Raw genomic sequence first — 17137 nt, 5'->3', positions numbered from 1 at the left:
CTGCACTTGCATGGTTTAGTCACAGAGTGGCAGCAGAGAAGAGAGAGAACTGTCAGAAATCACAGCTCCTTTGCTGCCTTCCATGAGCAGATTAATGCCAGTTGTAGGAAAGAGCTGATGAATTCTGACTCTCAGTCAGCTTGTTCACAGCGCTGAAGAGAAACCTGGGATGGTTTTCTTCTGTCATCGCTGAACAGTAGAACCTTCCTGCACTGAAAAGAGCTCTTCTCACATGTTTTTTTAAGATTTCTTTCAGGTTTGGTCGAATTCGCTTCCTTTCAAATTTCCACGAGCTCTGCTTGAAGGCACCAATTTGAGAGTTAACCTCCTCTGTCCCGTTATTTTGTTTGTCAGAGGCGCTACAAAAGCAAGATTTGAACACAATCTTGATGCTGGAAGTAAGAGCAGGAGTAGCTTGTATAAATTCAGCTAAACTCAGAAAATATTATTGTGTACAAAATATTACAAAAAGAAAAGAGTCTTTCACTGAGTGAAGTCTCAGTGGTCGGTAATCTGCATCACGTGGATTTGTGTTGGTCAGTAGAGGGTTTTTATTTTTAAATATCTACATCTAAAACGGCAAAGAAACATTTAAGTGGTAGTTATTCTATTTGTCCTTTAGAATAAAAGCTTTGAATTGTCAGCTAGTGTACCTGGTAGTGTGGCAGCAAAACCTCTGCAGGAAACAGGAAATACACCAGGAAGAAGAGCAGAGTGAGTCCAGAGGAAGAGGAGAGAGTTTTGGAGACTGAATTTGTTCATGTAATCTGCCAAACAATAAATCCAAGATCAGAGATTTCTGAAGATCTGGAGAATGAAGGAATGAAGTTTGACGCTTGACTCACAAGTTCTAAATAAACTTATACTAACACTAACGCTGGCTGTGTATCAATAACAAAACTTAAAGCTCATCATTCCATCTCTGTTTTCACACCTTTTTAAAAACACCTTTTAATGAAGTGAAGAATGGAAACACTTCACACAGCTGCCACTTCACTTTTATTAAAATAATAAAACACTCCTGGACTCCAGGACCTGGTGCACATTTTGTCTTTGCTACATAGCCAACATTAGCATTAAAAGCTGTATTCTCCAGATTGTCTGCTGTCTTTATGGTTGTATTTATATTTCTAACAGGTGGACAGGTGGACAGGTGGGCGGGGCTTGCTAGTTAGCATGCTAAGCTAAACAAGTTAGCACTGACTGGACACACCTTCAGCTGAGTGAAGGAATGAAGTCTGGAGTAAACAGCTGGTCATGCTAACATGTGAGACTACAGCAACATCTGTGGCAATAAATCAGATACATCAGGAGGAATGATGCATTGTGGGAAATGCTAGATGACATTCAACAGTTGTTTTTTTCTGCAGCTGTTTCTGTAAACATCCGGATGATGATCCTGAGTTATGACTCAGACGAGCTGCATGTCCAGAATATGAATTTATTTTTAAGAAGTTCTAGAGAGAGTTGTGCAACATGTTTTGTGTGTGTTACAGTAGTGTTGATGTGTGTCAGTGATTCTCTCCACAGGAGCAGGAAAAGCTGGAAAAAAACAAACAAATGATCATTCAAACTGGTTGGTTGTTTACTGTCCGTGATGATTAAAGAGGAGGTTAAACCTGGAGGACTGGTTTCCCTGATGCACTGTGAGTGTGTTACCGTGTGTGTGTGTGTGTGTGTGTGTGTGTGAGAGAGAGAGAGAGAGAGAGAGAGAGCAGCCAAAGACGGAATACTAAACCGGAGGGACCAAACTGAGGAGGAGCACCAACAGCTGGGCAAACACCGACCATCACCGCACTGCCTCCTCAGTGTGTACATACATTAAACACACACACACGGACACACACACGGACACACACAGTCCACCAGGAATAGATTCGGAGGATGAGCAGACCGGCGATTACGCAAGACGGAGCTCAGCCGCAGGGGGGCGCGGGGAGGACGCTGCGGTTCAGGAGACCGCACGGTGAGTGGCACACACACACGCACACACACGCACGCACGCACGCGTGCACGAGCGGGCGATCATGCAAGAACTTATTACGAGATAACTTCGTGTTGCGCGTGCGTCCGCGGAGCTGACTGACCACGTGACGCAACTGTTTTCATTGATGTAAGGCGAAGCGCGTGGCCGGCAGCCTGAGTGCTGCTCTCTCTCTCTCTCACACACACACACACACACACACACACACACACACTGGTTTGTGTAAGTCTCGCGGTGTTTCCCCCGAGGCCTGAGGGGTTTGGCGGGGTTGGACAACGTACACAGCAACATGCGCCGCTGCAGCGGGGGCGCGCACCGGCAGCGTGCACGGCGAGTGGAGATGTCTGGTGCGAAGTGTCGAAGGGGTCGGAGGACCTGGGGGGGTCAGAGGATCTGGGGGGGGTCAGGGGTTTATTCTGGGGCCAGCCCCGCCGAGAGGAGCCACGTTTCTGGGTCTGAGCCTGCACACACACATGGAGGCCAAACGGGACCGACTTCCGGTGAGGCGGCCGAGGCGGCGGTGTGAGAGCACAGGTGAGGTCTGATCAATGACACACACACACACACACACTGTTAGTCCATCTGTAGCACACACACACTGTTAGTCCATCGGTAGCACACACACACACACACACACACACATACACACTGTAAGTCTATCTGTAGTACATGTGAACACACATACACACACACACACTCACACACACACACACACACTGTTAGTCCATTTGCTGGACATGTGATAACACACACACACACTGTTAGTCCATCTGTAGCACACACACACACAAACACACACTGTTAGTCCATCTGTAGCACACACACACACAAACACACACTGTTAGTCCATCTGTAGTACACACACACAAACACACACATACATACACACTGTAAGTCTATCTGTAGTACATGTGAACACACATACACACACACACACACACACACACATACATACACACTGTAAGTCTATCTGTAGTACATGTGAACACACACACACACACACACACAGCAGCCTCAGTGCTCTCTGAGTTCATGTATAAAAAAGTAAAAATCCACAGCTGAGTTCTTCTTGAAGTCCTGGATCTGCAGTCCAAACCTTTAAAGAGCTACTGCTTGTTGTCGCTGCTCCTCCTGTTTGTGTTTGTGCGCAGAAACCAGAAATTTGAAATTGTGACTTATTTTAAGCGTGAAAACAGAACAATCATTGAGCGGTTCCAGTTTAGAAAAGTTTGGTTGACTCATATTTTATCTGATAAAATCTCAGGAGGAGGAGGAATGTTTCATCACTTCTATTGGAGACATATTCGTCAGGTCTCTGCGTCAACATCAGCTCTAAACTTTTATTAAAGACAGAACTGGAAAATATTCAGTTTCATCACATCCTCGAGATAATCTGCTGCTCCATGTTCGCCCAAATCCAGTTAGTCACTGATGCTCCTTCATTGTTGACTTGAACTCTCGCTGCTTGATGATGTGTTTTTTATATAAAGTTATATCTCACAGTCACATTTTCCTTAAAATACATAAACTCTTTCAGCTGTATTTCTCACAGTGTGGTATTTTTGCTTCCTCCTCTCTGACTGAGAAATACTCTGTCAGAAATAGCACAGAAGAAGAAGAGTACCACCATAAAGAACATCTATGTGCTCCTTTTCAGTGTGGTAGCTGGAGAGAGCGCATCAGCTCTGAAATCAAAATGTCCGCCCTGAGTGCATGTGACAGGAAATGGTGCAAACAACAACAACAAAATAATATCACAACAGAAATGACACACAAATGACGCCTTTGAGTTTAGTTCATGGGGGAGTTTGTGTGCAACTTAAGAGTTTGACATTCATTCTCATGTGTCACTGTGACAACACCCGCAACTACTCCCCAAAATAAAGTACACATCCTCTCTCCCCACAGACACACACACATTATCTCAGATGGCTGGGCGGATGTGAGACTTTAAGTTAAACATCATCACTGACAGTCGAGCAGTTCGGTGCAGTTTGTTCATGTCACGCAGAGCCGCTTCCTTATGGCGGGGCGAAGTTTGGATTTGGAGGAGCGTCACCGGTGCAGTCAGCATGACTGACGGCTGCCTGAGCCAATCAGAGGCATTCTCATCCTCAGCAGCCAACTTAACAGGTTAGCTGACTGCCAGACCACTCAGGCTCCTCCCACACTGAGGTCATCGCAGAAAGTTCAAAATCTGCTCACCGGTTTTCGTTTCTCTCTCACACACACACACAAACATACAGTCGCTCACCTGGCTGTTAAAGCCATGACAGAAACACAAAGAGCCCTCACTCAAAATCCTCTGGAGAAAACATGGGGGCCGTGGATGAAAAGCAGACTGAGCCAACGCAGAGGCTGTGAGTACACACGCGCGCACACACACACACACACACACACACACACACACACACACACACACACACATACACACACACACAGCCTGACACGTGGATGCGTTTTAACACAGCGTGACAGGTTCACACTTGTCGGTTACATGATGTGTCAAAACAGCTTCGCCTCATTAGACAGTCTGTTAGCATGTCGTGAGGTCTGCGCTGAGGGGCCTGAGACCAGGGGGCCGTTCACCTCAGAGGGTCACTGTGCTGCCCATTCCCTGCAAATGTTGCACTGTGGTAATGATTAAACACAGAGCAGCTAAAATAATTACTGCTTTACAACAACTATAAAATCTGTTCTCCGTCGTGACTGAAATGTCTCCACGTTATTAATATTTAACTCATATCTGTTTGAGGTGAAGTTGATTTAATAACTTCACTGCTGCAGTAAACTGGTTCCCAACGTAGGGGTCACCAAAGAAAGTCTGCCTCCGCTGCGGCGACAGAATGGACTGATTGTTTTCGGCCCATCCTGCTCTTGTGAACTCAGAATTCCTTAACTTAAGTTGTCAAAGGTCAAAGGTCATGGCTACCTCACAAAATGCAGCTTTTTATGATAATATGTCAGAACACCTCAAGGGAATCCCCTGACTTTAGGCCGCTTACGCTGAACTGATTAGATTTTGGAGGTCAAAGGTCAGTGTGGACAAATTCTGGCTGTTCGATTGGGGAAAAAAATTATAGTATGTTTTAAAACAGTTATCAGTAGTAGTCATAAAATTCATTTTATTACTTTGTTGTTTTACAGAAAAACAAATAAAGATAAAAAAAATAACAAAAATAGAAGATCTAATCTAAATCTAAACGTTCATTGGTTTCAGTTATTAAGCCTACAGAAGTGACTAGTCTGGTTAATTATAAGAACACAGTTGTCAGTATTATTTGATCATTTTTCCTTTTGTTGTGTTCCTTGACAGCAAATTAAAAGCTCTCTGCAAGTTTTTCTGTTGGTCTGCATAGTTAACTTTTAAAAAGCCCCTTGAAAGGACAAATAGTGAAATAATTGTTCTCTGTTGCTGTTAGCATGAAGACTTGAACTGATCTGTCTACCAGTTACTCTGAATATTGGTAATTACGATGTGTCTTTCTGTTTTAATCTGTACAAGATTGGTGGTTTTACATCAAGTTACGTGCAAGATATTTCAGCACGAGCCTTTGGACAATTATCAGTGATTTTAATTTTTTTTTTTTCCTGTTTTTATACAAAAATAAACGAATCACCTCCTGGTTGGTCAGAAAGCAAATAAGCAGTTTATCTGCAACCCAACTCAGCATGTCTTTGTTTGCAGTGTAGGAAGTGTAACGTTGTGTTTGTGTGTTTTTGTGTTTCAGCGTCGGTGCCCCAGTTCACCAACTCCCCGACTATGATAGTGATGGTAGGACTCCCCGCACGAGGAAAAACCTACATCTCTAAAAAGCTCACCAGATACCTGAACTGGATCGGAGTGACGACCAAAGGTATCGGCTGACTGTGCAGGACTCTGTTTGGAGCTGGATTTCATTGTTTAGGCAGAAATACTTGGAAGTCTCTTTCCATCGAAATTTAAAATGTATCTTATTTTTCCTGTTCTTCAGTTTGAAGCCTTATCATTAAAAAAGTCTCCTCTTAATGATAATTAAAACTGCGATTGTGTAGATTAATTGTGGCCGGTTGGTGTGAATTATGCTGGTGGTTTTGCATTAAGCATGCGTTAGCATATCTGTCATATTATCACATGTTACTAGCTTAATGCTAATGTGCACTACCAGTTTGGGTGAATCTAAAATTCAAAGCTTTAGACTGTAACAATACATTCGTAGTTATGTAGGTGACAACCTTTGGCTGCAGCCAATCCCAGCTGTTTGGGGTAGCTCTCAAACCGAGGGGGTGACTTCACGGTGAGAACAAACAGAACCTTGTTTGTATCTATTGTTTACGGTGCATGTAAACCGTGCTAAATCAACAAGCTAAATCAAGTTGGCATACACTGGTTTTACAGGGAACAGGTCTAAACAGGTATAAGACGTATCAGCCTAATTTTTCATGAAATGCGAGTTTAAACACATCCTTCTTAACTTAACTTTTCCAAAGGAACAGCAGATCTGTAGGAGAATTTAGGGAGTTACCTTTATGTTTTACCGTTGGGATGAACATGCTTCTTGTTGGGTTGAATTTGCGCCTACACATAAAGTTGTTGTGATGTGGAGGCTTTGAGGTTGTCGTCATTTCCACCTTCTTGATTGTGTTCAGATTCTTATAAAAGTGTGCGTGTCTGAAAGGGGAAGCCAGTGCTGAAGACCTTTTAACCTGCATTCTGCATGAGAAAGAGAGATTTCCTTTATCGATCTCAAACATCATCATCAGCAGCAGCAGCTGATTTAAAGATGGGTTAACGCTTGTTTGGATCAATATGTGTCACCACAGATGTTCATGGTCCCTGACGTGGAACTGCTATCAACTAAAGACATAAATTAACTCTTTTTTTTTTGTGCTTTCAAAGTCTCAAATTATCAGTAATTGTCAAGGTAGCGAAGGTTAATATTTTAGCACAATGATGATTTAGTGAGTGAGTGCGTGCTTTCATGTCCTTTCTCTCCCTTTGATCGACAGTGTTCAATATTGGGCAGTACAGGAGGGAAGCCACATGTTCATACAACAGCTTCGAGTTCTTCAGACCCGACAACACGGAGGCCATGAAGATACGGAAGTATGTCAAACCTCACGTGGACTAAAACACAAATGGAAATAATGTTCGACATTATTGATGTTTTTTATTTTTGTGCGTAGAACCTGCGTCGTCACTGCCCTGAAAGATGTGTGTGATTACTTCACCAGGGAGCAGGGTCAGGTTGTGGTGAGTGAAATCTGATATTAGAACATAAAATTTTAATGTGATCAATAAGTTCATTTCTTGCTGTTAGGTTTTTGATGCCACCAACACCACCCCAGAGCGGAGGGAGGTCATTATCAGCTTTGCCAAAGAAAACGGTTATAAGGTTTGTTTTATTTATATTAATAAAATATATATATATATTTTTATATATAAATTTATATATTTATAAAATAGAGAATTTTATTAAAATATCATCCAAATTAATTTTAAAGCGTCTTTCTCTTTTTTTCCGTCCTGCTTAGGTTTTTTTTGTGGAGTCGATATGTGACGACCCGGAGATCATCGCTGAGAATATTAAAGTAAGGGAGTGAGTGTGTGTGTGTGTGTGTGTGTGTGTGTGCGTGTATGTGCGCGTGCGTGCAGGAAGTTGTGCTGTGAGATCTTTGCTGGGAGCCAACAGCTTTGTGTTTTTTGAGCCAAGACTCAGTTTCTGTTTTGTTAATGCTGGGAAACCCTGCAGTGAGCTGGGCCTTGGTCTGAGTGCCGGTCCCAGGCTGCCAGGTCCTGTGTGTCTTGGCCAGACCTGATCCAGCCTTTGTTCATTTGCACTTTTGGAGAACAATCGTCCCCTTGGTTTCCTTCTTCCTTTTATTTATGTGTACTATCAGTTCATGTCAGGTCAGCGTGCATCAGTTAAGATGAAATGCCTTTGATCACAACCGTACCAAACCAGCTGGAAGTCAACAAAACAACTTGGTGTTGAGTCTGATTCAATCATTATAGAAACACTGGAAACACAGACCTGCCAACCAACACAAGAAATGAAAATGCTGTGTTGTTGGACAGAGGATGAGAAAGGTCAAAACTCCAGCAAAACTTGAAGTACACAAAATAATCGTAGTGATGTATTTGTGGCCTGTGGCCTTCATCTGTGTCCTCCGATGAGGATTTGACTTTCCTCATGTTTCTGTGGCTATTAAAACAGCAAGTGAAGCTGAGCAGCCCGGACTACATAGACTGTGACAAAGAGGAGGCTGTGGCCGACTTCCTGAAAAGGATCGATTGTTACAAGTTGACCTACGTCCCCCTGGACAACAACAAAGACAGGTGAGTGTCTGTGATCCCAGACCAGCATTCCACGTCAGAGAGGTGGATCAACAGGTTCATCACAGATACAAACTGTAATTGTGAAATAACAAAATAGCTTGACGTCATCTTTAGACTGGAATTAAATACTCCTTCTAGGTATCTGTTAACAACCAGAACTTTGTCGTGTTGTATTGAAGGTTGGTGCAAAGTGTCTGCCGAGGGCTTTTAGTTTGAAATGACAGCTAAAAGAGGTAACAGATTATGTTACCCATGTCTTTACTCAGGAACTTGTCTTATATCAAGATCTTCAACGTGGGCAGCAGATACCTGGTGAACCAGGTCCAGGACCACATTCAGAGCAGGATAGTCTATTACCTCATGAACATTCACGTCACCCCGAGGTCCATCTACCTGAGCCGCCACGGGGAGAGCGAACTCAACCTCACGGGTCGTATCGGGGGGGACTCCGGGCTGTCACCTCGCGGGGCAAAGGTCAGGACACTGTAGTACTGTTTGGGCGGGGCTTGGTGGATCACGGATGCGGTCCTCGTGCTCACGTCCTCTCTGTGTGTGTCAGTTTGCCAGTGCTCTGGGTACGTACATGCGTGGGCAGTGCATCCGAGACCTGAAGGTGTGGACGAGCCACATGAAGAGGACCATCCAGACTGCAGAGGCGCTGGGAGTCCAGTACGAACAGTGGAAGGCCCTCAACGAGATCGATGCTGTGAGTGTGTGCGTGACGGACACGAGTTGCCGTTTTAATGGAACGTTCATGTGACGTTGGATGAATTCTCTGTTTGCTGCTTCAGGGGGTCTGTGAGGAGATGACGTATGAGGAGATCCAGAACAATTTCCCAGAAGAGTTTGCTCTGAGGGACCAAGACAAATATCGCTACCGTTACCCGAAAGGAGAGGTGAGAGTCCGAGAGCAGAAACTTCAGCAGCACCTTCACACGAGATGGTTTGAAGATCTGCCGCTGCAGACGATTATTTCAAACCTCAAGTCAGTTGTTAGTTCACATCATCCCACTTTCCGCTTTCAATCTTTGCTGTTTCTGAAAGTCTGGAAAAATGTGGAGTTGATTAAAGAAAACACAGTAGAAGAGATGTGTTTTAGCCTTTAACCAGAGAAATTAATGTTCTGCACCACCTGGTGGCTGGAAGTAAAGTAAATGCAGTTTATTTACTTTCCTTTATTATTCTTACTATTTGTTTTTATTTATTTCTTTATTATTTAATCAGTCAAATAATTGTAGCATGACTCTGATCCAGTCTTCACATGTGAGTCTGTCTCCTCTCCGTGCACCAGTCCTACGAGGACCTGGTCCAGCGTCTGGAGCCGGTCATCATGGAGCTGGAGAGGCAGGAGAACGTTTTGGTCATCTGTCACCAGGCGGTCATGAGGTGTCTGCTGGCCTACTTCCTGGACAAGAGTGCTGGTGAGGAAAACGCAACGTCATTACAGTCAAACACCGGAAGAGTCAGGTCCACTGTCGTCTTTAGCTTCAGAACTGCACAGATTAGATTTTTCTTTAAGGGGAAATCTAATCACCTGCTTTTTTTTTTTATTATTATTATTATGGTTAACTCCAGCCAAAAGACAAAAACCATAAGCACACACACCATACTGGGTTGTGCAGGAAATGTGGATTAAATCTGCTGCTGAAACTAGTACCCAACGAATTCACTGATAGTAACACTTCATTTGATTTACACTTACACTTAAAATAAAAAAAAAAATAGAAAAAGATTTTCATCTTCATGTAGGATTTGATAATAACATAACTGTTAGTGATCCCAAGAACGGAGACTAATGAGGAAATATTTAATCTGTCTAATTCATATCTCCATTTCTTTTTTCACCAATGATCTTCTATAGAGGTTAATCAATACCTTTTTTGTTTTATTTATTAATTGCAGATCACGTTTCTTCTTCTTTGTGCACCTCCAGTCAAATGTATGTCATGTATTTTTCTCTCTGTTGTGTGTCAGATGAACTCCCCTACCTGAAGTGTCCTCTCCACACGGTCCTCAAACTCACCCCAGTGGCCTACGGTCAGTCCCGTTTATCTGCTCCTCACATCAGAAAGCCTTTTTTCTTGTGTCGCCTCTTTTGTACAACAAAATGTTAACTTTATCCATCATTGAAAACTTTGGAAAAATGTGACTTGTGCTCCGCTGATGTTTCCTGATTTTGGTGGAAAAAGTCCACAATTCTTTTTTTGTGCCGGAAAGAGGAAACAGAAGTGAATTCTGAGCCGTGTTCTCATGGAAGTTCAGATTTTGTCCTTTTATGTTGACCTCTCACTTCCACTTTGACCTCAAAGGGTTATTTTACAAGTTTATTCATTTATTAAAGCAAACGTGTACAAAAGTAAGATTCCCTCAGGAAGCAGCGAAGTAAACAAACCCCCCAAAGACTCGATGAATTCAGTCCAAATCTGTAATACAAGTCGGAGTAACTAATTTAATGTCTGCCTAAATTTCTGTCATCATGAACCTGAACGTCACACTTTGCCGTTTGTCTTTTTCTCTCAGGCTGTAAAGTGGATTCTGTATTCCTAAACGTTGAAGCTGTCAACACACACAGAGACAAACCAGTGGTAAATCCAACAAGCTCCACTTTCTCACAACAATACAGAAGTCGTTCTTACACGTTGGTAAATTGGTCGCCCCTCAGTGGACGTCTCTGAGCTGAGCTGTCTGTTTTTCTGAGAACAAACATAGAAGTGCTCACTCTTAAATGGCCCCCTGATGAAATCGGTTGGGTGGGGAAAAAACAAAACCAATTTATGGCTGAGTTTGTCTCTTCCTCAGAACGTGGACGTGGACCGAGACCCAGCAGACGCCTTGGAGACGGTCCCAGAGCATATCTAGAGGAGGAAGCTCAACAAACCCAGGGAACTTGTTTTGTTTCCATCCACCATGACGTAAAGTGGCCTTTTTTTAATGTAATTGAAGTAATAATACTGATTGTTGTCGTTGTTTCTCCTGTAGTAGTCTCTTATCCATTGTAAACGCACTTTATAATCCCGGGCTCAGGCCAAATGTCCGTCATATATCATAGCATAGAGCCTTAAGGGGAACCAGCAAGTCTTGCTCTGTCTGAAGGTAAAAAGTTTTAAACCTCTAACACAATTAACATATCAAGTCTCATTTATTTATCCCGTCCACAACAATGTGGCTCAGTTAGATGTATTTAACTTACATAGATTATTGTATATACTGTATATTTTTTTAATATATATATATATATATATATATATATATATATATATATATATATATATATATATACTGAACAAAACTGGACAAGCACATTGAAGAACCCGTCACCACAGAAACCGACCAGGAAAGCTTTAGAAATCCCATGAAATGAGAGTTTGGTTTGCACAATATGATCCAGTAAAATAAAAAGTTGGCTTGATCGTGTTTACATTTAATTATATTAACAGTGATGAGGTGAAAGGTTAAGGAGCTTTGTGGGATTTCGTTTGGTAACCTTCGGACGGAGCACAGCTGGCAGCTTCCCCATTCCCAGTCCTGATGCTGTCCATATATTAAGATTAGGCACACGGATGCTAATGTGGTTTCCATCTTCTCATCTAAATGATGTTGAGAAAACAACCAGGGTGGACGAATTTGCCCCGAATATCCACCCGGTCCTTTACACTGACAAAACCACACAACCACAGCTGAAGACATTTGGCACTTTAACTGCCTGACACCATGATGTGCCTCGTGATAACTCTATGCACCGCACATACGCAGACACACACTTCACATGCGGCGTGTGTCCTGTTGTGTGTTTCAACAGACAGGAGGAACAACGGAATCTAGTGCAATACTAATAATCATGGTGCAGCACATCAGTGTTCTTTTTAATATGAAAATATTTTAAAGATGACTAACTCGTCGTGTGACTTCGTTAGTTGTCCGGGGGTCTGTGTCACAAAGCCAGTTTGGCTCTCTTTGGGTTTTCCCGGAACACGAAGATGTTCTGAACCACACCAGAAATAAAACGCACTTATCACAGCAGCTAAAACGGCCATTAAGTTTCCTTTAACTCCTACTTTAATCGACAGTCGACGAGACAGTAATTGTTCTTCATTTTGACATCATTCTTACTGTTTTTACACTTTTTTTATTGTGGTTGTATGAGGGAAAAAAAAAGACGTATCTCACAGACTCTCTAAATGGTAAAATAAAAAATAATCTGTTGGGATCACACTTTCTGTAGGCAAATATTAAGATTTTTTTTTTCCAAGTTAAATCAAAAGACTTGTATCAGTGCAATAAGTTGTAAGTTTTAAAAACAGTAAGAATAAAATCAAAATGAATAGCAAAACAAATGATTAAGCCCTAATATATACCCTCCGTGTTCAATATTAAATACTGAAATAACTAGTCACATTCATGGTAAAATGAAAGCCCTCGGAATATTCTGTCAAAAACAGAAAAAAAAAGAATAGAGGCAAGACAAAAACATGTTTATTGTGTAATGTTTAAGTGTATAATGTGCACTTTAAACAGACAGAAATTGAAATGCTGAAAAATATCTAAATTTATAATTATAAAAAAACAACTTGTATTCAGTTGAAAGTCCTTTTTTCATTTATGGCAATCATAAATGTATAGACATTATGCACATTAGACATTTGGGTACAATAAAGCTACATCATAAATTTAAGAATAACTATTGAGACTCCTGCCAAAGACTTTTAAGCTTTGAGTGGAATACCACATTTGTAATTTACTGGTTTAAATTTAAACTGTTCTAATATTATTAATATTAGTTATAGTTATAAATTCCAGTTTTTAAAACCAGAGTGGATTTTTCTACAAATGTGATTACAGACGCAAAGTAACTCTAAACTTTGTCCATTTGAGGCTCCGGTATTCTGACTATATATCCCCGTTAAATGAATCATCCTCATAAATTAGAAAACCTGCGTTAAGCCCAAAACTAACCAACCTCGCTCAGTGACACCGGCCCCACGGTAAAAGGTTTTCCTCAGGGGGACCCTTACTTTGGAGGGGAAAAAAAAATCCATGTACCTCCTTTCTTTCCTCATAATGTGATGAGTTAAACTGATAGTTATGCATGAAGTCGTCCCTTTAAAACACACCAGTCAAGTCCAGAGTCGAAGTGTTAAACTTGTGCTCGTTCAGTAGGATCAGATTGTATTAAAAAAAAAAAAAAAAAAAAAAAGTCACGTCCTTGTCTTGCTGCTATTCTTCTGTGCCAATGTGCATCCTGAGTTCTGTAATGTGTAGCAAGTGGGGTGTTGAAGTGGTACTTGAAGCTTATTGTCTGTCCAACAGCAGTCAGAGTATGTAAATGAACAGTCGGGGCCAATCACTGATGTTCATCTGTTTTAAAAGACAGTTTTACTGTCTGAAAGTGAATAATTACGTTACCTTGAAGTTTGGGCAATAAAGTCAAAAACTGATACCTGATTCAATGTATTTGTGCTGTGAAATGTTATTAATGTGAGATAAAATTAAACTCATGAAAATGTACAAGTTTAATTTGATATAATCAGTCTGAGCTTTATGATCCTGCCTGTTTTAACACTACATCTTTCTACATAATGACACAAACGCAGCTCCACGTAACAACTTCTCTCATTCAGTATCAACAACCAGAATAAATATTTTTAAAAAGTCATAAAAAAAGCAAGGCAAAAATAAAGCGTAAGACTGGGACAGTTATCTTTGACTGCTGCTGGTCCCGGTCTGTGCTGAGCTGGAGTGGGCTTCTCTGTACTGCTGACTCCAGCTCTGAGGCTCCTGTTCATGAAGCTGAGATCAAACACAAAGTCTCCATCAGTCACACACACGTTGAGATCCCATAGTTTAAGTTCAATTTAATGGCAGGCAGACGCAGTGTGACAGTCCGCAGGTGAGACAAGCACTTACTTGGCCCATGAATTCCAGGATTTTGGCTTTTGACACCTCCATGTCGGCACGTTGACCCCAGCGAAACTCATACTCAGCTGGCTCTGTGTGAGGGATCCGCGCATACTCCAGGTACCTGAACACACAATCAAAGTAAACTTACCTTTTATAGACTTATAATGTCCTACATTTTAGGACAGGATTTACTTTATAAACTTGTTAACAGCCAGGATTTTACAAGACAAACTGATTAAGCAGGTTAATTAAAAAACTGTTTTGTGGCAGAGTCTCTGAAGTAGAACATTTTCAGTGACTAAAAACAAGATGGCAGGATGATGTTTGGAGTGAGTGGTGGTCCAGCCACTCTGCCATAGTGGTCTGGGTTCTCCCACTCTCCAGCTGCTCTGTGGTGTGGTATAAACCTGAGTCTATGGTCTGACAGACTCCAGCTCTGAACACACCAGTACAGTGATCCCAGCGAGCCTTGAACCAGCGACCTGCTGATCTCAGACAGACCGGACTAAAGGACTGAGCTATTGTTGGCCTGGGATCTCCCCAGAGAGCAAATCATGAAACCAGATCACACAGGAATCTATGTAACAGGAGCAATTTTAAAAATGTGGTTATAGCCACTCGTACTAAAAAAGGGAGATTCATTTAAGTGAAGGCCTTCTTCAATGCCAACTGACCAGAGAGAGCTCCTCTTACCTCTGACGAACAAACTCATCTGTGACCACCTTCTTCACATCTCCAAACTCTTCGTGTTTCTCTCTGAGGACAAATTACGCCGTCGAAACGAGCAAAGATTAAAATTCAGGAATGTGCCAAGTCATGAATCATGAGCTGTGACTTGTGAAATGTATCTTACCCAGGATCTACACGGAGCTTCTTCAGAGTATTCCAGATAAGGTCTGTAAAAACAACCAGATATGAGGAAGGTTTTCCTTGCCATTGTCACCAAGAGCTTGCTCATCAAGGGATCTGTTGGGTCTCTTTAAATAATCTTATCAAAAGTTTGGTCTAGACCTGCTCTACATGTAAAGTGCCTTGATGTAACTTTGTTATGATTTGGTGCTATACAAATAAATCTGACTTGATATGAGAAAATGGTGAACACACCAACACAACTGAGGAAGCTAGCTATGAAGAGTTCAAAGCTCTGTCACTCACTTTCTCTGACGACACCTCCTTTCATGAAAATGACACTCAGGATGACAAACAGCAGACCTATCTTTGGGTTGGTTGGATTACTGTGAGGGTTAAAACAAACCCAGCAGTTTATACAACGGTGTCATTGGGAGATAAACTAAAAGTTTGTATGTGTGCAGTGATGCTCACTTGAACTGTGATGCTCCCTCTTCTTTATCCAACTTATTGACAAGTATGTAGATGTGATTTTTGGTGTCTATTTCAACCAGGCTGAGACCAAACACCTGTTTAAAAGTGAGGAAAGAGCGACATTGTGATTTGTGTCTTCATTAATGTAATATTTCCGTTGAGCTGGTTCAGTTGCTGCCACCGATCCTCTCTGAACAAACCTGGTCAAAAGTCCGGACTGCCCTCTTTATGATCTCAGGGTAGATGTTTCTGTACTCTTTCACCACATGTTTCACTAAGTCTAAAAGAAAAAGAAATGAAACACCCTCAACACCAATTTGTGACAGTTGTATACTTGTGTGTGTTCTCTAATGGTTTTTTACACAATGCAGAGGTAAGTAAGAAAAGTTGTAACTGTTACAAGGACCCACACCTGCATGTAACATTTGTATGAAATTTGGTCATGATTGCTGTGTGGAGTCTTGAATGATGACCAACTCTACTGGTTGCTGTTTTGCAGTTTTACCTGCTCGGCGTATGGGGATCTTCTTTTGGTCCTTGACCAGGACGTACTGCACCACCTCAGCTGTCTGCAGGAAGGGCAATTGGACATTAAATAAATAAAGAAAAAAAATCCTTCAGTAAGGTTAGATTTTATTTTGTTAATCATTTAAAATAAAACCGTGGATTTCCATCACCTTTTGGTCAACCTGTGCGTTGGTGACCTTCTCCAGTCCTCTCTGGACCTGCGACGTACTCGGCTGAGTGAAGGTCAGATCATCGTCCTCTTCTTGGGCCTACGTGCAGAAATGTGAGTCACATTCTCTGAAAACTTAGTCCAGTATATGTAGACTGAATGTCAGCAGTTTACCACTATTTTGTTTTCTTTCTGGTTCACTCTGTTTAGAGGGATCATGAAGTGGTAAGAGATCAAATCGATAGTTTGGCAAATGTTAATTTGAGAAATAGAATAAATGTATAAACCTATAAGCTACAGATATTTCTGCAGAAATGTGTTTTGCTTTGTTACAGATTGTTCGGCCAACAGAGGTGATCCTATAGAAGGCTGATGGTTGTTGCTGTAATTCTGTTGCATTAGATGGTTTCAGATGTTTGAGGCCGTTTCCACATCTGTATCTTGACCGAGCACATGTGTTGTTGTTGTTGTTGTTGTTGTTGCTGCTGTTGTTGCTGTTGTTGTTGTTGTTGCTGTTGCTGTTGTCGTCCAAAGCGAACTCACCGCTGCCTGAGATTGGTTCTGCGGGGCGGACTGCCTCCTCCTCTGGGCCATGGCGACACGCTGCGGAACAAAACCAAACACACAGTCAGGAATGTGTGTTTAACGTAACACAAACAGACAAACAAACAGACAAACAAACAAACAAACAAGCAAACAACGACTCGGCCGCAGCGGCCCAGAGCAGACGGACGTGGAACGTTAATGCTAAGCTAACGTTAGCGCAAAGGACCCGGAAGTGTCTTATTTAACGTATTTTAACGGTTTTCTCTCCTTTTCGACAAACTGCAGAGAAACAAAAGCAAATCGCAGACATTCACCGACAGAAGAGCTCACCGACTCGACCTGGTCACTGACTTCCCCGGTCGGTTGTCCCGCCGTCTGCTTCCGCGTCTTC

The 17137-nt window shown here is 42.0% G+C and overlaps 2 protein-coding genes across 6 annotated transcripts; one reads left to right on the top strand and one right to left on the bottom strand.

The window, feature by feature from the left end:
- The first annotated feature begins 2415 nt into the window (after positions 1-2415).
- LOC115045756 (6-phosphofructo-2-kinase/fructose-2,6-bisphosphatase-like) lies at positions 2416-11518 on the top strand. 4 transcript variants are annotated; one of them, XM_029505603.1, is made up of 15 exons: positions 3668-4117; positions 4231-4344; positions 5716-5841; positions 6974-7070; positions 7151-7217; positions 7285-7359; positions 7499-7555; positions 8182-8303; positions 8570-8777; positions 8863-9009; positions 9095-9199; positions 9595-9724; positions 10278-10340; positions 10824-10888; positions 11103-11518. In XM_029505603.1, exons 1-15 carry the CDS (start codon positions 3985-3987, stop codon positions 11160-11162), a joined length of 1569 nt encoding a protein of 522 aa, XP_029361463.1. In that variant the 5' UTR covers positions 3668-3984; the 3' UTR covers positions 11163-11518. The 4 variants fall into 4 exon arrangements, with proteins under 4 accessions (XP_029361465.1, XP_029361463.1, XP_029361464.1 ...); XM_029505605.1 differs by lacking the exons at positions 3668-4117; positions 4231-4344 and adding an exon at positions 2416-2518; XM_029505604.1 differs by having other exon boundaries at positions 3669-4341.
- A 1243-nt stretch (positions 11519-12761) lies between these two features.
- Positions 12762-17137, bottom strand: ndnl2 (necdin-like 2). 2 transcript variants are annotated; one of them, XM_029505608.1, is made up of 11 exons: positions 17077-17137; positions 16744-16803; positions 16202-16300; positions 16030-16093; positions 15725-15804; positions 15525-15619; positions 15357-15436; positions 15055-15097; positions 14895-14957; positions 14208-14322; positions 12762-14090 (listed from the first exon to the last, which is right to left on the bottom strand). In XM_029505608.1, exons 2-11 carry the CDS (start codon positions 16792-16794, stop codon positions 13998-14000), a joined length of 783 nt encoding a protein of 260 aa, XP_029361468.1. In that variant the 5' UTR covers positions 16795-16803; positions 17077-17137; the 3' UTR covers positions 12762-13997. The 2 variants fall into 2 exon arrangements, with proteins under 2 accessions (XP_029361468.1, XP_029361469.1); XM_029505609.1 differs by having other exon boundaries at positions 17086-17126.

Source organism: Echeneis naucrates, chromosome 7 (genome assembly GCF_900963305.1).
Source record: "Echeneis naucrates chromosome 7, fEcheNa1.1, whole genome shotgun sequence".
Classification (NCBI taxonomy): domain Eukaryota; kingdom Metazoa; phylum Chordata; class Actinopteri; order Carangiformes; family Echeneidae; genus Echeneis; species Echeneis naucrates.
Note: the sequence above shows the minus strand (reverse complement) of the source record. Positions and strands in the feature narration are given on the sequence as shown.

What these genes read in the sequence shown, in the direction of transcription:
- LOC115045756 (XM_029505603.1), top strand. Translation starts at nt 3,985, where the DNA reads ATGTCACGCAGAGCCGCTTCCTTATGGCGGGGCGAAGTTTGGATTTGG. An exon ending in CCAAAGAAAACGGTTATAAG is followed by an intron (nt 7,360 to 7,498) that starts GTTTGTTTTATT and finishes CGTCCTGCTTAG; the next exon opens with GTTTTTTTTGTGGAGTCGAT. An exon ending in TGTCACCTCGCGGGGCAAAG is followed by an intron (nt 8,778 to 8,862) that starts GTCAGGACACTG and finishes TGTGTGTGTCAG; the next exon opens with TTTGCCAGTGCTCTGGGTAC.
- ndnl2 (XM_029505608.1), bottom strand. Translation starts at nt 16,794, where the DNA reads ATGGCCCAGAGGAGGAGGCAGTCCGCCCCGCAGAACCAATCTCAGGCA. An exon ending in CAGTCCGGACTTTTGACCAG is followed by an intron (nt 15,620 to 15,724) that starts GTTTGTTCAGAG and finishes ACTTTTAAACAG; the next exon opens with GTGTTTGGTCTCAGCCTGGT. An exon ending in GATGAGTTTGTTCGTCAGAG is followed by an intron (nt 14,323 to 14,894) that starts GTAAGAGGAGCT and finishes TTGTGTGTTCAG; the next exon opens with GTACCTGGAGTATGCGCGGA.